This window comes from Carcharhinus amblyrhynchos, unplaced genomic scaffold, assembly GCF_965287045.1.
Source record: "Carcharhinus amblyrhynchos unplaced genomic scaffold, sCarAmb.v2.hapA scaffold_732, whole genome shotgun sequence".
Lineage (NCBI taxonomy): Eukaryota > Metazoa > Chordata > Chondrichthyes > Carcharhiniformes > Carcharhinidae > Carcharhinus > Carcharhinus amblyrhynchos.
The window spans coordinates 1-25,918 of NW_027650472.1; the positions used below are offsets into that span (position 1 = coordinate 1).

At 52.7% G+C, this 25,918-nt stretch overlaps 1 protein-coding gene across 1 annotated transcript; it reads left to right on the top strand.

The window, feature by feature from the left end:
- The first annotated feature begins 11,535 nt into the window (after nucleotides 1-11,535).
- Nucleotides 11,536-21,076, top strand: LOC145339900 (G patch domain-containing protein 4-like). Its single transcript, XM_080184439.1, has 7 exons — nucleotides 11,536-11,608; nucleotides 13,914-13,987; nucleotides 14,670-14,762; nucleotides 16,291-16,404; nucleotides 17,450-17,547; nucleotides 18,291-18,341; nucleotides 20,537-21,076. Exons 1-7 carry the CDS (start codon nucleotides 11,563-11,565, stop codon nucleotides 20,961-20,963), a joined length of 903 nt encoding a protein of 300 aa, XP_080040565.1. The 5' UTR covers nucleotides 11,536-11,562; the 3' UTR covers nucleotides 20,964-21,076.
- The last annotated feature ends 4,842 nt before the right edge of the window (nucleotides 21,077-25,918 follow it).

Genomic DNA, 25,918 nt, shown 5'->3' on the forward strand with positions numbered 1-25,918 from the left:
CACAGTGCGGCGCTCCCTCAGCACCGACCCTCCCACAGTGCGGCACTCCCTCAGCACCGACCCTCCCCACAGTGCGGCGCTCCCTCAGCACCGACCCTCCCACAGTGCGGCGCTCCCTCAGCACCGACCCTCCCACAGTGCGGCACTCCCTCAGCACCGACCCTCCCCACAGTGCGGTGCTCCCTCAGCATCGACCCCCCCACAGTGCGGCGCTCCCTCAGCACCGACCCTCCCCACAGTGCGGCGCTCCCTCAGCACCGACCCTCCCACAGTGCGGCGCTCCCTCAGCACCGACCCTCCCCACAGTGCGGCGCTCCCTCAGCACCGACCCTCCCCACAGTGCGGCGCTCCCTCAGCACCGACCCTCCCACAGTGCGGTGCTCCCTCAGCACCGACCCTCCCCACAGTGCAGCGTTCCCTCAGCACCAACCCTCCCACAGTGCGGCGCTCCCTCAGCACCGACCCTCCCCACAGTGCGGCGCTCCCTCAGCACCGACCCTCCCACAGTGCGGCGCTCCCTCAGCACCGACCCTCCCCACAATGCGGCGCTCCCTCAGCACCGACCCTCCCCACAGTGCGGCGCTCCCTCAGCACCGACCCTCCCACAGTGCGGCACTCCCTCAGCACCGACCCTCCCCACAGTGCGGCGCTCCCTCAGCATCGACCCCCCCACAGTGCGGCGCTCCCTCAGCACCGACCCTCCCCACAGTGCGGCGCTCCCTCAGCACCGACCCTCCCCACAGTGCGGCGCTCCCTCAGCACCGACCCTCCCCACAGTGCGGCGCTCCCTCAGCACCGACCCTCCCCACAGTGCGGTGCTCCCTCAGCATCGACCCCCCCACAGTGCGGCGCTCCCTCAGCACCGACCCTCCCCACAGTGCTGCGCTCCCTCAGTGCTGGCCTGGGAGTGTTTGCTTGAACTATATGGTCCATAAATTAACTATGAAATGATTCTCATTGTTCGTGAGGGTAAATTGTCAACTGCGAGGTTAGAAAGTTAGAATTTGGTGTTTGTAAGTTGTAAAATGCTAGGATGAAAAGCATCGCATGGTCTCGATAAAATGTTTTTTCTGAACTTCGAGACATCAAAAAATGTCGGTACACAGAGAGCCCAGACTGAAATATTTATATCAAAAGGCAAATGAGCTACTTGGATACCAAGAACCTATTAAATTTAAATCTGACGGTTCTGTCAACCTTTGACCAAACCTATTGAGGGGAAATATTGATCTGTCATAAAGCGGGGGGGAGGAGGCATTGGGACAAAAAGAGAGAACTGCCAGAGATAACTGCTCTAGAGAGAGAGAGAGAGAACCACTGGCTCTCAAAGCTGGATTTATGTTTCAAGAAAGATGTAGATTGCAAAGGAGAAAGAAATTCCAGCCAGGAGAATCAACCGAGGGTGCCCTGAATATTCCAGAAGAGACAAAACCTGGTCGTAATTTTGAGAGCGGCTAAATTCTATTTATTGGAACAACATTTCATTTGAATCTTGTTTTATTTGGGGATCGTTGGAAGGGATTTATTTGGTTAATAGTTCAGTTAATTTGCTCACTATTAGTTAGATAATAATTGTTGATTTTAGAGAGAGTGTCAAGGATTAATTTTGTATTTAGCCAATAGAGGTCATCATAGAGCAGGTCGCACCACTTCAAACACACTTTTTACAGATTGTAGAACGAGGTGCTCCTCTTGGGAGTTAGTTCTCAGAGCGGGGACACCACCTCTGCTTTATAACATTGTCGTTAAGCAGTTGCGCGGCGTTCTATCTAACTGGGATCTTTCTCTTCCCAGGATCCCCCCGAGCCTGCGCCAGATGGTTTACTGCCGCTCCGTCTCTGAGGGCGGGGAAGCAGAGTGGGAGTTTGCCTGGCGGATGATCCAGCAGGCGGCCACCGCTGGCGAGGCCCAGATCCTGCGCTACAGCCTGGCCTGCAGTGTCAATGACTCACTCCTGACCAGGTATGGTACAATCCGCCCTCATCTGATGCAGCCTTACGGTTCCCACCGCTAACTAGGCCGCAGGCTTGTTACTGCGAACAATATTCCCTACCCGCTCCCGTCGCTAACTAGGCCGCAGGCCTGACACTGCGAACAATACTGCTTACCTGCTCCCATCGCTAACTAGGCCGCAGGCCTGACATTACGAGCAATACTCCTTACCCGTCCCCATTACTAACTAGGCTGCAGGCCTAACACTGCAAGCAATAATCCTTACCCACTCCCATCGCTAACTAGGCCGCAGGCTTGTCGCTGCAAACAATACTCCTCTCTAGCTCCCATCGCTAACTAGGCCGCAGGCTTGTCACTGTGAACAACACTCCTTACCAGCCCCCCATCACTAACTAAGCCGCAGGCCTAACACTGTGAACATTACTCCTTACCCACTACCATCGCTAACTAGGCCGCAGGCTTATCACTATGAACAATACTCCCTATCAGCCCCCATCGCTAACTAGGCCACAGGCCTGACACTGGGAACAATATTCCTTACTAGCTCACGTCACTAACAAGGCCACAGGTCTGACACTGCGACCAATACTCCTTACCAGCCCCCATCACTAAGTAGGCCGTAAGCCTGACACTGTGAACAATATTCCTCACCAGTCCCATCGCTAACTAGGCCGCAGGCTTGTCACTGCGAACAATACTCCTTACCAGCTCCGTCGCTAACTAGGCCGCAGGCTTGTCACTGCGAACAATACTCCTTACCAGCTACATCGCTAACTAGGCCACAGGCCTGACATTATGGACAATACTCCTTACCGGCTCCCATCGCTAACTAGGCCACAGACTTATCACTATGAACAATACTCTTACCAGTCCCCATCACTAACTTGGCCACAGGCCTGACACTACGACAATGCTTCTTACCAGCTCCCATCGCTAACTAGGCCGCAGGCCTGACACTGTGAACGACACTCCATACCAGCCCCCATCACTAACTAGGCCGCAGACCTGACACTGAATTGCTAAATTGTCCCTTAGTGTCCAAAGATGTGTAGGTTAGGGTGGATTGGCCGTGCTAAATTGTCCCTTAGTGTCCAAAGATGTGTAGATTAGGGGGATTGGCCGTGCTAAATTGTCCCTTAGTGTCCAAAGATGTGTAGGTTAGGGTGGATTGGCCATGCTAAATTGTCCCTTAGTGTCCAAAGATGTGTAGGTTAGGGTGGATTGGCCATGCTAAATTGCCCCTTAGTGTCCAAAGATGTGTAGGTTAGGGTGGATTAGCCATGCTAAATTGCCCTTTAGTGTCCAAAGATGTGTAGGTTAGGGTGGATTAGCCATGCTAAATTGCCCCTTAGTGTCCAAAGATGTGTAGGTTAGGGGGATTGGCCATGCTAAATTGTCCCTTAGTATCAGGGGAATTAGCAGGGTGAATATGTGAGGTTACGGCGATGGGTTGGATTGTTATTAGTACAGGCCTGATGGGCCAAATGGCTTCCTCCTATCCTGTAGGCTATCTATGATTCTATTTTTGTGTTGGTGGACAAGAGATGGGGGAAGGGACTTTCACACTAAGGGACAATTTAGCACGGCCAATCCACCCTAACCTACACATCTTTGGACACTAAGGGGGAATTTAACACAGCCAATCCACCCTAACCTACACATCTTTGGACACTAAGGGACAATTTAGCACGGCCAATCCACCCTAACCTGCACATCTTTGGACACTAAGGGACAATTTAGCACGGCCAATCCACCCTAACCTACACATCTTTGGACACTAAGGGACAATTTAGCAATTCAGTGTCAGGCCTGCGGCCTAGTTAGTGATGGGGGCTATTAAGGAGTATTGTTGGAGAGACAGAGGGAGGAAGGGCCTGTTCCTTTTCACCCCAGGGCTGTGATGTGAGCCGGGATGGAGGGTCAGAGGGGGGAGGTCGGGTGACGGCCCCTCGAGGGTCTGGAGTTGGCAAACGGTGGGCTAGGCCGGGCCTGTCGCTGTGTTTAGCCGGTTGTGATAACGTCCTTTCTCTCCGTCTCTCCGAGAGGTTCCTGAGGTTCAGCATGATGCCCGACAAAATTAAGAAGCAAGACTCTCCGGCCACCATCGCCCTGGTGGCCCAGAACATCAACGGGAAGATGCCCGCGTGGAAATTCATCAAGGAAAACTGGTCATCCATCGCTTCCGAGTAGGTCAGAGGGCAGAGGTTAGGGTAGGCCCTTTCACTCCTTCCATTCCTTGGGGGGGGGCAGAGGTCGGAGGTCAACTCTTGGCGGTTGGTAGGGGTTGGCATGGTGCGTCCCCCGCCACCCCGAGACATCACCCTCCACCATCATTGCAGCCTCTTGGCATTGCCAGGGCACGGGCAAAAGGCGTTTCTACCGTCCCTCCCCTCTCCACCTACCAGGGCAGGACACTAACTACCTCCATCCAGAGTTCCCTCCAGAATGTGTTGCAATGCAGAGAGGGAGAGAGATCTCTGACCCTCCCTCCGCATCCTGCCATTCCCGTCTGCTCTATCCCATTCTTGGGACACAGGCGTTGGAGGCACAGCGAGGGGTCTGTACCCCACCCGCCCCCCCCGACATCAGCGTGGAGTCTGAACGTTCTCTGCCTGGGTTGTCTCTGGGTGCTCCAAAGATGTGTAGGTTAGGGTGGATTGGCCGTGCTAAATTGTCCCTTAGTGTCCAAAGATGTGTAGGTTAGGGTGGATTGGCCATGCTAAATTGTCCCTTAGTGTCCAAAGATGTGTAGGTTAGGGTGGATTGGCCATGCTAAATTGTCCCTTAGTGTCCAAAGATGTGTAGGTTAGGGTGGATTGGCCGTGCTAAATTGTCCCTTAGTGTCCAAAGATGTGTAGGTTAGGGTGGATTGGCCATGCTAAATTGTCCCTTAGTGTCCAAAGATGTGTAGGTTAGGGTGGATTGGCCGTGCTAAATTGCCCCTTAGTGTCCAAAGATGTGTAGGTTAGGGTGGATTGGCCGTGCTAAATTGTCCCTTAGTGTCCAAAGATGTGTAGGTTAGGGTGGATTGGCCGTGCTAAATTGTCCCTTAGTGTCCAAAGATGTGTAGGTTAGGGGGGATTGGCCGTGCTAAATTGTCCCTCAGTGTCCAAAGATGTGTAGGTTAGGGTGGATTGGCCGTGCTAAATTGTCCCTTAGTGTCCAAAGATGTGTAGGTTAGGGTGGATTGGCCGTGCTAAATTGTCCCTTAGTGTCCAAAGATGTGTAGGTTAGGGGGGATTGGCCATGCTAAATTGTCCCTTAGTGTCCAAAGATGTGTAGGTTAGGGTGGATTGGCCATGCTAAATTGTCCCTTAGTGTCCAAAGATGTGTAGGTTAGGTGGATTGGCCGTGCTAAATTGTCCCTTAGTGTCCAAAGATGTGTAGGTTAGGGTGGATTGGCCGTGCTAAATTGTCCCTTAGTGTCCAAAGATGTGAAGGTTAGGAGGATTGGCCGTGCTAAATTGTCCCTTAGTGTCCAAAGATGTGTAGGTTAGGGTGGATTGGCCGTGCTAAATTGTCCCTTAGTGTCCAAAGATGTGTAGGTTAGGGGGATTGGCCATGCTAAATTGTCCCTTAGTGTCCAAAGATGTGTAGGTTAGGGTGGATTGGCCATGCTAAATTGTCCCTTACTGTCCAAAGATGTGCGGGTTAGGGTGGATTGGACGTGCTAAATTGCCCCTTAGTGTCCAAAGATGTGTAGGTTAGGGTGGATTGGCCGTGCTAAATTGTCCCTTAGTGTCCAAAGATGTGCAGGTTAGGGTGGATTGGCCATGCTAAATTGCCCCTTAGTGTCCAAAGATGTGTAGGTTAGGGTGGATTGGCCATGCTAAATTGTCCCTTAGTGTCCAAAGATGTGCAGGTTAGGGTGGATTGGCCATGCTAAATTGTCCCTTAGTGTCCAAAGATGTGCAGGTTAGGGTGGATTGGCCATTTTTGAAAGATGGAGAGCGAGAGATAATGCTGAAGCGAGGACTCTGACTCTGTTGTGGGTGTTTTGTGAATGCGGGTTGTTGTTGTAGTGCACCCACACTGTTGCTGACAAGACTTTATTTTCCTGCTCTCAGGTTCAAGTCTGCTGATGTGATGGGGGGTCTACTCGAGGGCATTACCTCCAGATTTTCCACCGAGGAGGACCTTGAGGAGGTCAGAATCTGCGTGCTCAGTTCCGACACCGCGTCAAATCTCTGACGCAGTTTCCCACGTCCGACAGGAAGAGCCCTGCGTTTCCCTAACACCGCTTACCCTGTAGGGGGCGCTCCACGGAGTGAACCACAACGGGAAATGTGGTTCTGTGTGGGCAAGGCACAAAGCAAGATCCCACAACACCCACCCTCCCACAGTGCGGCGCTCCCTCAGCACTGACCCTCCCACAGTGCGGCGCTCCCTCAGCACCGACCCTCCCACAGTGCGGCGCTCCCTCAGCACCGACCCTCCCCACAGTGCGGCGCTCCCTCAGCACCGACCCTCCCACAGTGCGGCGCTCCCTCAGCACCGACCCTCCCCACAGTGCGGCGCTCCCTCAGCACCGACCCTCCCACAGTGCGGCGCTCCCTCAGCACCGACCCTCCCCACAGTGCGGCGCTCCCTCGGCACCGACCCTCCCACAGTGCGGCGCTCCCTCGGCACCGACCCTCCCCACAGTGCGGCGCTCCCTCAGCACCGACCCTCCCCACAGTGCGGCGCTCCCTCAGCACCGACCCTCCCACAGTGCGGCGCTCCCTCAGCACCGACCCTCCCACAGTGCGGCGCTCCCTCAGCACCGACCCTCCCGCAGTGCGGCGCTCCCTCAGCACCGACCCTCCCACAGTGCGGCGCTCCCTCAGCACCGACCCTCCCACAGTGCGGCGCTCCCTCGGCACCGACCCTCCCACAGTGCGGGGCTCCCTCGGCACCGACCCTCCCACAGTGCGGCGCTCCCTCGGCACCGACCCTCCCACAGTGCGGCTCTCCCTCGGCACCGACCCTCCCACAGTGCGGCGCTCCCTCGGCACCGACCCTCCCACAGTGCGGCGCTCCCTCGGCACCGACCCTCCCACAGTGCAGCGCTCCCTCAGCACCGACCCTCCCCACAGTGCGGCGCTCCCTCAGCACCGACCCTCCCCACAGTGCGGGGCTCCCTCAGCACCGACCCTCCCACAGTGCGGCGCTCCCTCAGCACTGACCCTCCCCACAGTGCGGCGCTCCCTCAGCACCGACCCTCCCACAGTGCGGGGCTCCCTCAGCACCGAGCCTCCCACAGTGCGGCGCTCCCTCAGCACCGACCCTCCCACAGTGCGGCGCTCCCTCAGCACTGACCCTCCCCACAGTGCGGCGCTCCCTCAGCACCGACCCTCCCACAGTGCGGGGCTCCCTCAGCACCGAGCCTCCCACAGTGCGGCGCTCCCTCGGCACTGACCCTCCCCACAGTGCGGCGCTCCCTCAGCACCGACCCTCCCCACAGTGCGGCGCTCCCTCAGCACCGACCCTCCCCACAGTGCGGCGCTCCCTCAGCACCGACCCTCCCCACAGTGCGGCGCTCCCTCAGCACCGACCCTCCCCACAGTGCGGCGCTCCCTCAGCACCGACCCTCCCCACACAGTGCGGCGCTCCCTCAGCACCGACCCTCCCACAGTGCGGCGCTCCCTCAGCACCGACCCTCCCCACAGTGCGGCGCTCCCTCAGCACCGACCCTCCCACAGTGCAGCGCTCCCTCGGCACCGACCCTCCCCACAGTGCGGCGCTCCCTCAGCACCGACCCTCCCACAGTGCGGCGCTCCCTCAGCACCGACCCTCCCCACAGTGCGGCGCTCCCTCAGCACCGACCCTCCCCACAGTGCGGCGCTCCCTCAGCACCGACCCTCCCCACAGTGCGGCGCTCCCTCAGCACCGACCCTCCCACAGTGCGGCGCTCCCTCAGCCCCGACTGAGGCCTTTCTGACCATACCACCTCCCCTGTGCGTGCCCTCACCTTGGCATGGTGGCCATCTTGATTTCCCCCACTCCCCTGCACACGCTGTCACCTTGGCATGGCAGCCATTTTGACCAACCACCCCCCCCCCCCTCACCAACAAGTACCCTCATCCTGGCACTGTGGCCTTCCTGACTGCCCCACCCCCCGACATGTGCCCTCACCTAGGCATGGCATCCATCTTGACCAACCCTTCCCCCCCCACCCCACCATTGCGCGCGCCCTCGCCTTGGCATGGCAGCCATCTTGGCTGTCCCCCATCTACCCAACCGCGTGCCCTGACGCTCTTGTCACTCTTTCCCCTGCAGCTCCAGCGCTTCAAGGAGACCCTGGAGGCCAGCGGGCATCAGTTTGCCAATCGCATCCTGACCAGGGCCATGGAGAGGACCAAGTGCTACGTCCAGTGGAGAAAGGAGAACGAGGCAGCGATCGACCAATGGGTTCGGAACAATCTGTGACTTCCCCCACGCACTCCGCGTCCCTCCGCCCCCTCGTATTTCGGATGGCCCTTCCCCCTCTCCTTCCCCCGCCCTCTGTCCCCCACCCTTCCCCTTCGTAGCCCCTCCACCAGCCTTAGAGATGCCATTCTTCACTCCAGCGGGCGAGGCCAACCTCACCGTGTTGGCCTGACCGTTGGTGCCCCCCCCCCCCCCCCAGTGGGTGAGGACAACCCCGCCCTCCCTGCCAACCCCATTGCCTCTTTCCCTCCCCCCCCTCCCCCGCCACTCCTCCTACGAAACAGCACCTCTTCCCCTCGGCACCAGATTGCCCAGTGGCCACTGGAGAGGGAGGGCCTCTCTGCCGGGCTCGTCTCTCACCAGGCGCTCAGGAGGGTGCGAGGGAGGGCCCATTCCCCCTCCCCTCCCTCCGCAAAGGTGAAGGCGGCTCGTGGACATTCTCCCCTCCTCCCCCACCCCCCACCCCCCCCCCCCCCCCCAATCCCACCAGCGCCAAGCGGGAGGGCCGCCGAGAAAGTAGGCCTCAGGCTTCTGCACCTTCGACCCACACCGGCCTTCCAGACCTTCTCCTCCCCCACGAATTCGGCCAACAGGGATGCGGCCGAGCGGGATGCGTCGTCGACGCCCCTCAACCCCCTCCCCCCACCCCGGCTCCAGTCGGAGGGGGGGGGGGGTGGGGGGCGGGGGGGGGATTCTCTACCCAAACGGACACAGCTCCTGACCACGGATGGCAGTCTGTCAGAATCCATCACATGGCCAATTCTACTTGAGTGGACCCGTGCAGGGCCTGATGGTTGATGACTCCTGGCTAAGGGAGGGGGGGAAAGCAAATTGCGGGGGAGGGGTGGTTGATATCCCAATCGGAATTCCAAAGAATTTGTGGGGTTTTTTTCCCCTGGGGTGACACTTCTCCCCGACGGCCTCCACTTGAGGTCTCACACCAGCCGGGCGTGGCAGAACCAGGGTGGCTAATGGCCACCATCTTGGAGGAACGTCATTGGCCTTGATTCTTCCCAGTGGCTTCCCCTGGGTGCGCAGTGTCGGCGCCAACTCTTTGTGTCTCGAGTTCCCTGGCATCAGAGAAGCCTCTCCCCACTACCACATACCCAGGCAGACAATCCTTGGCATCAAGTCACAAGTGTTGATGCCCGAACCCCAAAACACCTACCTCACGGAAAGGACTATTTTGCCACACTCTCCTCAAATCAATAAAACTCTTTTGCCATTTACTGAGACTGGGTGTCGTTATTCTTGTCCCGACCCCTGAACTCCTTCCTGCGGTGGTCCAGCAGAACTTTAACTGGGCCTCACGGTGGTTGGCACTGCTGCCTCACATGCCAGCGGGCCAGGGTTCGATTCCGGCCTTGGGTGGAGGCTGCACGTTCACCCCGTGTCTGCGTAGGTTTCCTCCGGGTGCTCCGGTTTCCTCCCACAGTCCAAAGATGTGCAGGTCAAGGGGATTGGCCGTGCTAAATTGCCCCTTAGTGTCCAAAGATGTGCAGGTTAGGGTGGATTGGCCGTGCTAAATTGTCTCTTAGTGTCCAAAGATGTGTAGGTTAGGGTGGATTGGCCGTGCTAAATTGTCCCTTAGTGTCCAAAGATGTGTAGGTTAGGGTGGATTGGCCATGCTAAATTGTCCCTTAGTGTCCAAAGATGTGTAGGTTAGGGTGGATTGGCCATGCTAAATTGTCCCTTAGTGTCCAAAGATGTGTAGGTTAGGGTGGATTGGCCGTGCTAAATTGTCCCTTAGTGTCCAAAGATGTGTAGGTTAGGGTGGATTGGCCGTGCTAAATTGCCCCTTAGTGTCCAAAGATGTGTGGGTTAGGTGGATTGGCCGTGCTAAATTGTCCCTTAGTGTCCAAAGATGTGTAGGTTAGGGTGGATTGGCCGTGCTAAATTGTCCCTTAGTGTCCAAAGATGTGTAGGTTAGGGTGGATTGGCCGTGCTAAATTGTCCCTTAGTGTCCAAAGATGTGTAGGTTAGGGTGGATTGGCCGTGCTAAATTGTCCCTTAGTGTCCAAAGATGTGCAGGTTAGGGTGGATTGGCCGTGCTAAATTGCCCCTTAGTGTCAGTGGGACTAGCTCGGGTGAATGCATGGTGTTATGGGGATGGGGCCTGGATGGGATTGTGGTCGGTGCAGCCTCGATGGGTTGAATGGCCTCCTTCTGCACTGTAGGGATTCTATGCTCTCTCTCCACAGACATTCCCGGGACTTTCTAGAACTTTCTATTGCCAGTGTCCAGCCACTGCAGTATTGAGCTTTAATTATGGAGGTTTTCCAGCCAGTTTGAAGTGTATTTGATGGGAAGTGGGCTGTGTAAAGATGCTGTGAAGGGAACGCTGTTGTCCATTCACATTTTTATGTCTTTATTGCTCAGGACAAATGGGTTTCATCTCTCATGTCCTCTGGGTTGTGGATGGCTCTCCTTTACCAAGATGGCAGCACCAGCACCTGAGGTAGCTTCACTCTGCCAAGGTTCCTCACCCTTACCCTCCTTTACAAAGATGGAAGACGAATGAATGATGGGTGACCTGCCTTTACAAACATGGCCGCAACGCCCACGCATTGAGGAGGGTGGGTCGATGGCCGAGCCTGCGCATGCTCATTCTGGACAACCCCCTTTACGAAGATGGCGGCTGCGCATGCCCATAATGCACAGCATGCCGCCACGGAAATCTATTGGGCATGCTCAATATTAGGATGCGCCCTTTGCGAAAATATGGCGGCCGCGCATGCTCATAGTGTAAAATCACCCTCTCCAGGAATCCACTACGCATGCCCAATATACATACGCCCCCCCTTTACAAATATGGTGCCCGCGCCTGCTCCTTGTTGCTTAACATCGCACGCTCAGTCGCCCCCTCGACAAAGATGGCCCCCGCGCATGCTGACCGTGCAAAAAAGCGGCGACCGATAGCCACTGCGCATGCCCAATACACTGCTGGCCTCCGCCCCCTCCCTCTAGCCCCGCCCGCCCATGGTTCCACAAGCACGGCGCCCGCGCATGCTCACCGTCGCAGCGGGACGTCCCTCCGAAGACGTGTTGTGTTGGCTGCGCGCAAGCGGATCGGACAGGACCTTTACAAAGATGGCCGCCGTAGGCGGCAGCCCTCCGCTGGGAATAAAAGGGAGAGGCCCGCCTTTACAAAAATGGCGGCCGCGCATGCTCAGAGTTGCAACATGTGGCAGCAGCGGCAAGATGGAGTTTGCAGAGAGACAACTGAGGGAGCAGGGCTGGAGCAGGGGTAAGAGAGAGAGAGGCTGTTATACACAATATACTGTATAAATATCATAGAGAGAGAATATACTGTATAAATATATATATACTATCATATAGAGAGAGAATATAAAGCTTAAATAACTGAGGGAGCAGGGCTGGAGCAGGGGTAAGAGAGAGAGGCTGTTATATACAATGTACTGTATAAATATCATAGAATACACTGTATAAATATATATACTGTCATAGAGAGAGAGAATATACTGTATAAATATATATATATACTATCATAGAGAGAGAATATGAAGCTTAAACAACAGGGAGCAGGGCTGGAGCAGGGGTAAGAGAGAGAGAGGCTGTTATACACAATATACTGTATAAATATCATAGAATATACTGTGTAAATATATATATACTATCATATAGAGAGAATATAAAGCTTAAACAACTGAGGGAGCAGGGCTGGAGCAGGGGTGAGAGAGAGAGAGGCTGTTATACACAATATACTGTATAAATATCATAGAGAGAGAGAGAATATACTGTATAAATATATATATACTATCATAGAGAGAGAATATAAAGCTTAAACAACAGGGAGCAGGGCTGGAGCAGGGGTAAGAGAGAGAGAGGCTGTTATACACAATATACTGTATAAATATCATAGAGAATATACTGTATAAATATCATAGAGAATATACTGTATAAATATCATATAGAGAGGGAATATACTGTATAAATATCTCTACTATCATATAGAGAATATAAAGCTTAAACAAGTGAGGGAGCAGGGGTAAGAGAGAGACAGGCTGTTATACACAATATACTGTATAAATATCATAGAGAATATACTGTATAAATATATATACTATCATAGAGAGAGAATATAAAGCTTAAACAACTGAGGGAGCAGGGGTAAGAGAGAGAGAGAGGCTGTTATATACAATATACTATATAAATATCATAGAGAATATACTGTATAAATATCATAGAGGGAGAATATACTGTATAAATATATATATACTATCATATAGAGAGGGAAAATACTGTATAAATATATATACTATTATATAGAGAGAATATAAAGCTTAAACAACTGAGGGAGCAGGGCTGGAGCAGGGGTAAGAGAGTGAGGCCGTTATACACAATATACTGTATAAATATCAGAGAGAGAGAATATACTGTATAAATATATATACTATTATATAGAGAGAATATAAAGCTTAAACAACTGAGGGAGCAGGGCTGGAGCAGGGGTAAGAGAGAGAGAGGCTGTTATACACAATATACTGTATAAATATCATAGAGAGAGAATATACTGTATAAATATATATATACTATCATAGAGAGAGAATATAAAGCTTAAACAACAGGGAGCAGGGCTGGAGCAGGGGTAAGAGAGAGAGAGGCTGTTATACACAATATACTGTATAAATATCATAGAGAATATACTGTGTAAATATATATACTATCATATAGAGAGAGAATATAAAGCTTAAACAACTGAGGGAGCAGGGCTGGAGCAGGGGTAAGAGAGAGAGGCTGTTATACACAATATACTGTATAAATATCATAGAGAATATACTGTATAAATATCATAGAGTATACTGTATAAATATATATACTATTATATAGAGAGAATATAAAGCTTAAACAACTGAGGGAGCAGGGCTGGAGCAGGGGTAAGAGAGTGAGGCTGTTATACACAATATACTGTATGAATATCATAGAGAGAGAGAGAATATACTGTATAAATATATATATACTATCATAGAGAATATAAAGCTTAAACAACTGAGGGAGCAGGGGTAAGAGAGAGGCTGTTATACACAATATACTGTATAAATATCATAGAGAATATACTGTATAAATATCCATCTAACTATCAGAGAGAGAGAATATACTGTATAAATATCCATCTAACTATCAGAGAGAGAGAATATACTGTATAAATATCAGTAATAACAACTGGAGCAGGGGTTAGAGAGAGAGAGGCGGTTATACAGAACATCGTATAATTATCAATCTAATTATCAATCTAATTATCAATCTAATTATCAATCTAATTATCATAGAATATACTGTATTAATATATATACGATCATATAGAGAATCTAAAGCTTAAATATGTGTAATAACAACTGAGGGAGCAGGGGTAGGAGATTATTGTATTTAAATAAAATACACAGAGACAGACATAACAACAGAGAGAGTTTTATATCGACATAAAATTTATGGAGACAGACATATATAACAAAGAGAGAATTGTATCATCGAGGCTGGAGCTGTATGTGAATAGTGTGAAATAGTGTGTGAATAACAGTGTTTCTCTGCAGGGAAAGGATTGGGTAGGAATGAGGATGGGATGTCTGAAGCCCTGAAAGTCAAGGTCAAATGTGACAAAACAGGGGTAAGATATCTTTACAATTCATCCCAGTGTTCCCCCTCACAGAGATATCTGTACACTGGTGTCTCTCAGTCCCCTCTCTCTCTCAGGGAGATATCTGTACACTGACTGGTGTCTCTCAGTCCCCTCTCTCTCTCAGGGAGATATCTGTACACTGACTGGTGTCTCTCAGTCCCCTCTCTCTCTCTCAGGGAGATATCTGTACACTGACTGGTGTCTCTCAGTCCCCTCTCTCTCTCAGGGAGATATCTGTACACTGGTGTCTCTCAGTCCCCTCTCTCTCTCTCGGAGATATCTGTACACTGGTGTCTCTCAGTCCCCTCTCTCTCTCAGGGAGATATCTGTACACTGGTGTCTCTCAGTCCTCTCTCTCTCTCTCAGGGAGATATCTGTACACTGACTGGTGTCTCTCAGTCCCCCCTCTCTCTCTCAGGGAGATATCTGTACACTGGTGTCTCTCAGTCCCCCCTCTCTCTCTCTCTCAGGGAGATATCTGTACACTGACTGGTGTCTCTCAGTCCCCCCTCTCTCTCTCTCAGGGAGATATCTGTACACTGACTGGTGTCTCTCAGTCCCCCTCTCTCTCTCAGGGAGATATCAGTACACTGACTGATGTCTCTCAGTGGCTGTGTGTGAGATTGGTTGTCAGTGAGAGGCCGTGCGTTGATGTGTTGTGTTTTTCCAGGTTGGTCACCGTGCAGGGGAACAGTTTACCTTCCATTGGTGGGATCACATTTTCAATAAGGCTGCGGCGAACATTACCGTGGAAGCTCAGCAGGTCTGGATGTGTAATTAAGTTGTTCAGTCACTGTGCGTGAGTCCTGTAACATCTCACACCTCATCTCCCCACACCCCCCTCCCTGTCTCTGTAAGCTCCTCCAGCCCCCTACACTCCCCTCCCTATCTCTGTAACCACCTCCAGCCCCCTCCACCCTCTCCCTATCTCTATAACCCCCTACACTCCCCTCCCTATCTCTGTAACCCCCTCCAGCCCCCTACACTCCCGTCCCTATCTCTGTAACCTCCTCCAGCCCCCTACACCCCCTCCCTATCTCTGTAACCTCCTCCAGCCCCCTACACCCCCATCCCTATCTCTGTAACCTCCTCCAGCCCCTCTACACCCCCCCCATCTCTGTAACCTCCTCCAGCCCCCTACACCCCCCTCCCTATCTCTGTAACCTCCTCCAGCCCCCTTCACCCCCTCCCTATCTCTGTAACCCCCACACCCCCTCCCTATCTCTGTAACCCCCTCCCACCCCTTCCCTATCTCTGTAACCCCCTCCAGCCCCCTACACCCCCTCCCTATCTCTGTAACCTCCTCCAGCCCCCTACACCCCCTCCCTATCTCTGTAACCTCCTCCAGCCCCCTACACCCCCCTCCCTATCTCTGTAACCTCCTCCAGCCCCCTACACCCCCCTCCCTATCTCTGTAACCCCCTCCAGCCCCTACACCCCCTCCCTATCTCTGTAACCTCCTCCAGCCCCCTACACCCCCCTCCCTATCTCTTTATCTCCTCCAGCCCCCTTCACCCCCTCCCTATCTCTGTAACCCCCTACACCCCCTCCCTATCTCTGTAACCCCCTCCCACCCCTTCCCTATCTCTGTAACCCCCTCCAGCCCCTACACCCCCTCCCTATCTCTGTAACCCCCTCCCACCCCTTCCCTATCTCTGTAACCCCCTCCAGCCCCTACACCCCCCTCCCTATCTCTGTAACCTCCTCCAGCCCCCTACACCCCCTCCCTATCTCTGTAACCCCCTCCAGCCCCCTACACCCCCTCCAGCCCCCTACACCCCCTCCCTATCTCTGTAACCCCCTCCAGCCCCCTACACCCCCTCCCTATCTCTGTAACCCCCTCCAGCCCCCTACACCCCCCTCCCTATCTCTGTAACCCCCTCCAGCTTGTTCAACCCTACCAGATCTCTGTTCTTTCTAAGACCTGTCCCATAAATCCGCTCCCCCCCCCCCCCCAACTCTTCTCCCACATCTCCACACATTCTCCCCCTTCCACTATCTCTCCAATTTCCCAACCCCCCCTCCCCAACCCCCCCCTATTAAATCTGATTCCGGCGCCCTTCCAGAGCTCAGCAACTCGCTGCCTCTCCATCAGAATTCCCCCCCCCTCTCTTGTTCTTCTCTCCGATCTGTGTCGCCCCCTCCGCCTCCTGCCCAGTGGGAAACGCTTTCTCCTCCTTCACTCCATCCGAACTCCCCCCCTCCTCGGTGATTCCGATTTCCGCCCCCCCCGAGCGAACCCGCTTGTCTCCGGCGTGGGTTGTCTCTGAGACTCTTGACTCTCTTGGCAGGATGGTGTGGAGCTCAGGGAGATCAGCAAAGAGGGAGGAGGACTGTCTGTTTCGAACAAGAAGCCACGGAAAGCCCAGCTCTGCAAGGACCTGCTGTACGGGCGGTTCATTAAGGTACCTTCACTCCTGGGATGCGCGGGAGGGAGCCCCTTCTCCCCCCCCCTTCCTCTTGTCAAATCGTACAATCCCTCCAGTGCAGGAGGAGGCCATTCAGCCCATTGAGTCTGCATCAACAACAATCCCACCCAGGTCCTATCTCCATAACCCCACATATTTAACCCATCAATCCACCCTAACCTACACATCTTTGGACACTAAGGGACAATTTAGCACAGCCAATCCACCCTAACCTACACATCTTTGGACACTAAGGGGCAATTTAGCACGGCCAATCCACCCTAACCTACACATCTTTGGACACTAAGGGACAATTTAGCACGGCCAATCCACCCTAACCTACACATCTTTGGACACTAAGGGACAATTTAGCACGGCCAATCCACCCTAACCTACACATCTTTGGACACTAAGGGACAATTCCCGGCTCGGGTCACTGAGTGGAGTCTGCATGTTCTCCCTGTGTCTGCATGGGTTTCCTCCCACAGTCCAAACTACATACGGGTTAGGTGGATTGGCCGTGCTAAATTCTCCTTCAGTGCCCAAAGATGTGTAGGGCAGCACAGTGGGTTAGCACTGCTGCCTCATAGCACCAGGGACCCAGGTTCGATTCCGGCCTCGGGTCACTGTCTGTGAAGAGTCTGCACATTCACCCCGTGTCTGCATGGGTTTCCTCCGGGTGCTCCGGTTTCCGCCCACAGTCCAAACTACATACGGGTTAGGGTGGATTGGCCATGCTAAATTGTCCCTTAGTGTCCAAAGATGTGTAGGTTAGGGTGGATTGGCCGTGCTAAATTGTCCCTTAGTGTCCAAAGATGTGTAGGTTAGGGTGGATTGGCCGTGCTAAATTGTCCCTCAGTGTAACCTGAACAGGAGTGTGGTGACTAGGGGATTTTCACAATAACTTGTGACACTAATAAATAAACTTTACTAAGGTAAGGTCAGGTTTGGAGGGCTGAAGGGCCTGTTACTGTGCCGTTCTTTGTTGTAAATCGCTCCCCCCTTTTCCGTCGTGTTTCTAAACCTGTTGCTTATCTTCCAGGCAGCCACACTGATGCCAGAGAGTGAGGCTGTGTGTGCAACGGCGGACAGCTCTGACAGTGAGACTGACGAGAAACTCGATCTCTCCTCAACCACACGGTACGAACTCTCAGAACTTCAACACCCCCACGTTCCCCCCTGCCCCCGTGGGAGCGAGCCTCACCTTCCCCCCCCCTCACTCCCCCCACCGTGGGAGCGAGTCCCACATTCTCCCCCCTCACTCCCCCCACCGTGGGAGCGAGTCCCACATTCTCCCCTCCACTCCCCCCCCCCCCCCTTTTTATTCCTGTGATGACTTATCAATATTCCTACAGTAGGATTGTGGTACGAGGTTATTTAAACTGAATCTGATGATGTCACACCACGTCGCGCACATCTTTTACAGATTATAAGGTGAGGTACTCCTCTATCAAGCATTTAGACAGTTACGTGGGTACGATGGGTACAGAGGGATATGGGCAAACTGCGGGCAATTGGGATTAGCTTAGGGGTTTTTAAAAAAAAAAGCGGGTGGCAAGGACAAGTTGGGCCGAAGGGCCTGGTTCCATGCTGTAAACCTCTGTGACTCTTGGTGTCTAAGTGCCTGATTCAAATTGATTGGCTAAATTCAGAAGTCTTGGCAACCCTGCTGCTCGGCCTTTTGATAAAAATGTTTCAGTCTGGGCTCTCTGTGTACTTGAATTTTTTTTAACTCTCTAAGCACAGAAAAGGCACCATCTTTTTAATGGGACTGCGCAGTGTTTACCCTGCCCTACCTCCACCCCAAAGCATCTTATAAACACTAATCTAACGCTCTCCCTGACTTTGGAACGCTATACAATGTGTGTGATTTTTCAATACAGATTAACAGATGAAGAATTGTTACGGGTTTGCGGTGGACGCACTGGCCACAAGTAAGTACTCGCCTCTTTGCTGAGCCTTGCCTTGTTTCCTTGAAGGGAGCGGAGGGGGTAGTCTTAGGGCCCAACCCCACCCTGCGGAGGTCCCTCTGCGGAGACGCCCTCCCCCGGGACCTGGGGTGGAGGATAGCACAGGTAGCGGTCCCAATACTGTGTGGGGTGGCACTGTGGGTTAGCACTGCTGTCTCGCGGCGCCCAGGACCCGGATTCGATTCCCGGCTCGGGTTGCTGTCTGTGTGGGGACTGCATGTTCTCCCTGTGTCTGCGTGGGTTTCCTCCGGGTGCTCTGGTTTCCTCCCACAGTCCAAAGATGTGCAGGTTAGGTGCACTGGCTGTGCTAAATTCTCCCTCAGTGTAACCCGAACAGGAATGTGGGGGATTGTCGCCCACAAACCTTTTTAACCCTTTCTGGGTGGCACAGTATTTAGCACTGCTGTCTCGCAGCGTCAGGGACCCGGGTTCGATTCCTGGCTCAGCGCGCAGTGGGTTAGCACTGCTGCCTCACAGCGCCAGGGACCCGGGTTCGATTCCCGGCTCAGCGCACAGTGGGTTAGCACTGCTGCCTCACAGCGCCAGGGACCCGGGTTCGATTCCCGGCTCGGGTCACTGTCTGTGTGGAGTCTGCATGTTCTCCCCATGTCTGTGTGGGTTTCCTCCGGGTGCTCCGGTTTCCTCCCACAGTCCAAAGACATGATGGTTAGAGTGGATTGGCCGTGCTAAATTGTCCCTTAGTGTAACCCGGACAGGCACCGGAGTGTGCCGACTAGGGGATTTTCACAGTAACTTCATTGCAGTGTTAATCTAAGCCGACTTGTGATACTAATAAATAAACTTAAAACTTAAATACTTATACATCAAGCTTTTCATTCCTGGGATAACTCTCATGAAGCCACCTGCAGGTGCAGCAGGTGGTCAGGAAGGCGAATGGGATGCTGGCCTTCATAGCGAGGGGGATTGAATATAAAAGTAGGGAGGTCTTGCTGCAGCTGTATAGGGCATTGGTGAGGCCGCAGCTGGAGTACTGTGTGCAGTTTTGGGCGCCGCACCTGCGCAAGGATATTTTGGCCTTGGAGGGAGTGCAGAGGAGGTTTACTAGGCTGATACCGGAGTTGAGGGGGTTGAGCTATGAGGAGAGGCTGAATAAACTAGGCTTGTACTCGTTAGAGTTTAGAAGAATGAGGGGAGATCTCATTGAGACGTATAAGATGATGAATGGGATGGATAGGATAGAGGTGGAAAGACTCTTCCCGCTCAAAAAAGACAGTAGGACTAGGGGGCACAGCCTCAAGATAGAGGGGGGGCGGTTCAGAACGGAGTTGAGGAGGAACTTCTTCACTCAAAGGGTGGTGAATCTCTGGAATTCTCTGCCCGTTGAAGTGGTGGAGGCTGCCTCGCTAAATATTTTTAAGAAGCGGGTTGATGGGTTTTTGATAAGAGAGGGGATTAAGGGTTATGGGGAGAGGGCGGGAAAGTGGAACTGAGCCACGACAGATCAGCCATGATCTTATTGAATGGCGGGGCAGGCTCGAAGGGCCAGATGGCCTACTCCTGCTCCTATTTCTTATGTTCTTATGTTCTTATGTTCTTATGTTCTTAAAGTGCTCCCATTTCCTCCCACAGTCCAAAGATGTGTAGGTTAGGGTGGATTGGCCGTGCTAAATTGTCCCTTAGTGTCCAAAGATGTGTAGGTTAGGGTGGATTGGCCGTGCTAAATTGCCCCTTACTGTCCAAAGATGTGTAGGTTAGGGTGGATTGGCCATGCTAAATTGTCCCTTAGTGTCCAAAGATGTGTAGGTTAGGGTGGATTGGCCATGTTAAATTGTCCCTTAGTGTCCAAAGATGTGTAGGTTAGGGTGGATTGGCCGTGCTAAATTGTCCCTTAGTGTCAGGGGGATTAGCAGGGTAAATATGTGGGGTTATGGCAATAGGGCCTGGGTGGGATTGTGGTTGGTGCAGACTCAATGGGCCGAATGGTCTCCTTCTGCACCGTAGGGATTGTACGAACCACGTTTTGGTTTAATGTTGTAAGTTTCCTTCACATTTTGTTTTTTTTTTCGTTTTGGGGAGGTCTCCTCCTTATTTTGTTGTGTAGTTTCTTTGCTTTAGTTTAATTACTTGCACTGAAAGGAAGTTTTGGACCTGATCCTGTAACTCTTTCTCCTCCCTCCCTCCCTCTCTCCCTCCGTCAGAGGTGCCCGCCACGGTGTGACAATGAGTGCCAAGCTGCTCCGGCTGGAGGAGCAGGAGCGCCAGTTCCTGGCCAAGTACAGGCCGGGCTCCCAGTCGGGGGCGGCAGAGGAGGAGTGCCCGCCTGGCGAGGTGACGGAAGGCGGGGCGACGCAGAAGAAGAAAAAGAAGAGAAAGGGGGAGCGGGCCGCCTCTTGCCGGGAGGCAGACGGGAGCGAGACGGCAGGGGGGCGGCAACAGAGCCGACACGCGGGCGCCGAGCCCGAATCCGGGGTGCCCGTTGCCAGCGGGCAGGACTTGGCCCCCGAACTGGGACTCGGGGGGTCGGAGGGGAAGCGTAAACGCAGGAAACGGGACTCGGCGGAGCCGAGCGAGGAGTGCGGACGCACGCGGAAGAGGAGTAAAGGCGAGCGTTGCCCTCTGGGCTGAGCGCTGCCCACTTCCCACGTCTTGCAGGACTAGCATACTCCGACTCCGCGCTCCCGCCCAGGACAGTAACTGAGGAGGGCGGAGCACACGACAACTCAGGGGCCGTTAATAAAGGCGGGATTTTATTTAAAATTTGTCACTTGCCCCTTTTTATTTATTCATTTCTGGGACATGGGCGTCGCTGGATGGTTCCAGCATTTATTACCCGTCCCTAGTTGCCCCTTGGAGGGGTAGTTGAGAGTCAACCCCATTGCTGTGGCTCTCTGGAGTCCCATGTAGGCCAGACCGGGGTAAGGACGGCAGATTTCCTTCCCTAAAGGGAATCGGATGGGTTTTTCCCACAGTGGGTCATCAGTAGATTCTTAATCCCAGATATTTTTTAATGAATTCGAATTCCACCGTCTGCCGTGGCGGGATTCGAACCCGGGTCCCCCGGAACATTAGCTGAGTTCTTGGATTAATAGTCTAGTGAAATATCACTGGGCCATCGCCCTCCCCTTGATAAAGACGGAAGTGTCAGGATTGTGATGTTTCTCCCACTGCCTTTTGTGTCCCCCGGGGCAAATTTGAGTACTTTTATATCTAAGTGTAGTCCCTGTCTAATGCAGGACGTGGGGCAGACTGGTGCACAGCAAGATCCCACAAACAGCATTGTGTGGGGGGAGGGGAGGCTGCTGTGTCGCGGTGATGTCGCTGAGCGAATGAATCCGCTATTCCGTTGAATAAGTTCACTTGAATCGATGCACAAATCATAGAATCCCTGCAGTGCAGGAGGAGGCCATTCTGCCCGTTGAGTCTCCACCCCACCCAGGCCTATCCTTGGAAGGCTATATCATTCCCTCGAAACTAAGGGACAGTCCCACCCAGAACTGTTCCCTGTAACCCCAAGTAGTTACCCCACTAATCCACCCTAACCTACACATCTTTGGACACTAAGGGACAATTTAGCACGGCCAATCCACCCTAACCTACACATCTTTGGACACTAAGGGACAATTTAGCACGGCCAATCCACCCTAACCTACACATCTTTGGACACTAAGGGGCAATTTAGCACGGCCAATCCACCCTAACCTACACATCTTTGGACACTAAGGGACAATTTAGCACGGCCAATCCACCCTAACCTACACATCTTTGGACACTAAGGGACAATTTAGCACGGCCAATCCACCCTAACCTACACATCTTTGGACACTAAGGGACAATTTAGCACGGCCAATCCACCCTAACCTACACATCTTTGGACACTAAGGGGCAATTTAGCACGGCCAATCCACCCTAACCTACACATCTTTGGACACTAAGGGACAATTTAGCACGGCCAATCCACCCTAACCTACACATCTTTGGACACTAAGGGACAATTTAGCATGGCCAATCCACCCTAACCTGCACATCTTTGGACACTAAGGGATAATTTAGCACGGCCAATCCACCCTAACCTACACATCTTTGGACACTAAGGGACAATTTAGCACGGCCAATCCACCCTAACCTACACATCTTTGGACACTAAGGGACAATTTAACATGGCCAATCCACCCTAACCTACACATCTTTGGACACTAAGGGACAATTTAGCATGGCCAATCCACCCTAACCTACACATCTTTGGACACTAAGGGGCAATTTAGCACGGCCAATCCACCCTAACCTACACATCTTTGGACACTAAGGGACAATTTAGCACGGCCAATCCACCCTAACCTACACATCTTTGGACTGTGGGAGGAAACCCATGCAGACACGAGGAGAATGTGCAGACGGTGACCCGAGGCGGCAATCGAACCCCGGTCCCTGGCTCCGTGAGGCAGCAGTGCTAACCCCACTGTGCTGCAAACTGAACAGCAGAGCCAGGAGGGACAACTTTCTTTATTTGCACACTTGCTGGTGTTTGGGAGTGGCAGATCGATTTGATTCATCAACATTTCCAGCACCGATGAGGCCATTCAGCCCCTTATATTCATTCATGGTGTCCCTGGTTCGCCAGTGCTCATTGTAAGAAGTCTCACTACACCAGGTTAAAGTCCAACCAGTTTATTTGACAGTATTCCCACAAGCTTTCAGAAACAGTGTTCCTGCGTCAGGTGTGTGGAAGGTTCTGATCTGAGAAAGGCGTATAAAGACCCAGTTTTGGTCGCCACACTTGCGCAAGGATATTTTGGCCTTGGAGGGAGTGCAGAGGAGGTTCACTAGGCTGATACCGGAGATGAGGGGGTTGGACTATGAAGAGAGATTGAATAGACTGGGTCTGTACTCGTTGGAGTTTAGAAGGATGAGGGGGGGGATCTTATAGAGATGTATAAGATAATGAAGGGGATGGATAGGGTAGAGGGAGAGAGATTCTTCTCGCTTAGAAAGGATAGCAGGACTAGAGGGCACAGCCTCAAGATAAGGGGGGGGCAGTTTAGATCAGAGTTGAGGAGGAACTTCTTCACTCAAAGGGTGGTGAATCTCTGGAATTCTCTGCCCGTTGAAGTGGTGGAGGCTGCCTCGCTGAATATATTTAAGTCACGGGTAGATAGGTTTTTGGTAGGCAAGGGAATTAAGGGTTAGGGGGAGAAAGCGGGAAAGTGGAACTGATCCACGACAGATCAGCCATGATCTTATTGAATGGCGGGGCAGGCTTGCAGGGCTAGATGGCTGACTCCTGCTCCTATTTCTTATGTTCTTATACACAGTTTACAGAATACTGATTAGAATGTGGGTCTTTACAGCTAACCTGCTGTTCAAGTCTTAAAGGTGCAGACGATGTGAGTGGAGATAGCATTAGAGAGGTGTGTATTGTCTCCAGACGGGACAGTTAGTGAGATTTTGCAAGTCGTGGGAGTTACAGATAATGCAACATGAACCCAAGGTCCCGGGTGAAGCCGTCCTCAGTGTGCGGGACTTGGCTATCAGTCTCTGCTCTGTGGGGAAGGCCGCCTTGGAGAACGCTTACCCAAAGATCAGAGGCTGAATGCCCGTAACCGCTGAAGTGTTCGCCAACAGGAAGAGAACAGTCTTGCCTGGTGATTGTCGAGCGATGTTCATTCATCCTTACTCACCTGACGAGCTTGAGGCTCCGAAACCTCGTACTGTGGAATAAACCTGTCGGACTTTAACCTGGTGTTGTGAGACTTCTTACCAGCCATCAATTAAACCATGTCTGTGGCCATGTACCTGCCCTCGGCCCAGATCCCTTGATATCGGCACTCGATAAAAAAGGTCTATCTTAAGACTTAAACCTGACTGAACCACCACCATCTGAGGAAGGGCAGACAGGCACACGGGTCCCTGAAAGTGGCAACGCAGGTGGAGAAGGTAGACAAGAAAGCATACGGCATGCTTGCCTTCATCGGCCGGGGCACTGAGTTTAAACATTGGCACGTCATGTTGCAGCTTTATAGAACCTTAGTTAGGCCGCACTTGGGAATATAGTGTTCAATTCAAAAGCCTGCAGAGCCTGTTACCAAGGCAACCCTGACGCTTGGTCTTTGTTACAAATGTTGCACTCTGTGTACCCTGTATGCACCTAGATTTTCAACACCTGAGCGCAGACACAGAACCGGCTCTTAAAGGGACCGCACTTCACGAACTCAACTCCACAAAGAGTATGAACGGGACAATGTTCAAAGCTATTACTCAAGGTGAAGATGCGGATGTGATGCCACAGTTGTACAAGACCCTAGGTAGACCCCACTTAGTGTGCAGGTATGGTATCCTCACCTCAGGGAGAATGTTTTAGCTCTGGGGAGCATTCCACACAGGTCTACAAGAATGGAAGCTGCACTTCAGGGGTTAAGTTTGGAGAGATTAGACAAATTAAGCCTTTATTTCCTTTGTGGAGTTAAGTTCGTGAAGTGTGGTCCCTTTAAGAGCCGGTTCTGTGTCTGTGCTCAGGTGTTTAAAATGCAGGTGCATACAGGGTACACAGAGTGCAACATTTGCAACAAAGACCAAGCGTCAGTGTTGCCTTGGTAACAGGGTCTGCAGGCTTTTGAATTTTGACAGCCTATTGGTTTAAAGAGAACATCAGGGGCCTCTCAAATTTGAGTTTGGTGGTATTATCGCTAGACAAAGAACAGGCCATTCGGCCCTCCAAACCTGTGCCGATCACGATGTTCTAACTAAACTACGAAAAACCCCTTTTGCCCTTCCTCGATCCGTATCCCTCTATTCCCTCCCTATTCACATACCTGTCCAGATGCCTCTTAAATGTTGCCAATGTTCCTGCTCCCACCACCACCTCTGGCAGCGCGTTCCAGGCACCCACCACTCTCTGCGTGAAAAACCTCCCCCGCACATCTCCCTTCTCACCCTGAGCCTGTGCTTCCTTGTCACTGACACTTCCCTGGGGAAAAGCCTCTGACTATGCACCCCATCTATGCCTCTCGTTGCTTAAAGTTTATTTGTCTTACATTAACACTGCAATGAAGTTACTGTGAAAATCTCCCGGTTATCACAGTCCGGCGCCTGTTCGGGTTACACCGAGGGAGAATTTAGCACGGCCAATCCACCCTAACCAACGCATCTTTCAGACTGAGAGGGGAAACTGGAGTACCTGGAAACCCACGCAGACACCGGGAGAATGTGCAAACTCTACACAGTGACCCAAGCTGGGAACCGAACCCGGGTCTCTGAGAAGCAGCGGTGCTAACCCACTGTGCCACCATTTTGTAGACCTCTATCAGTTCTCCCCTCAGCCTCTGTCTTTCCAGTGGAAACAATCCCAGTTTCTCCAACCTCTCCTCGTAGCCAACTCCCTCAACATCCTGGTGAACCTTCTCTGCACTCTCTCCGAAGCTTCCACGTCCTTCTGGTAACGTGGCAATCAGAACTACACACAATACTCCAAAGACATGGTGGCACAGTGGGTTAGCGCTGCTGCCTCACAGCGCCAGGGACCCGGGTTCGATTCCCAGCTCGGGTCACTGTCTGTGTGGAGTCTGCACATTCTCCCCATGTCTGCA

Excerpts from the sequence above, each read along its gene's own strand:
- LOC145339900 (XM_080184439.1), top strand. The coding sequence starts at position 11,563 with ATGGAGTTTGCAGAGAGACAACTGAGGGAGCAGGGCTGGAGCAGGG. Across the intron at positions 17,548-18,290 it reads GATCTCTCCTCAACCACACG|ATTAACAGATGAAGAATTGT; the intron begins GTACGAACTCTC and ends TTTTCAATACAG. Across the intron at positions 18,342-20,536 it reads GGTGGACGCACTGGCCACAA|AGGTGCCCGCCACGGTGTGA; the intron begins GTAAGTACTCGC and ends TCCCTCCGTCAG.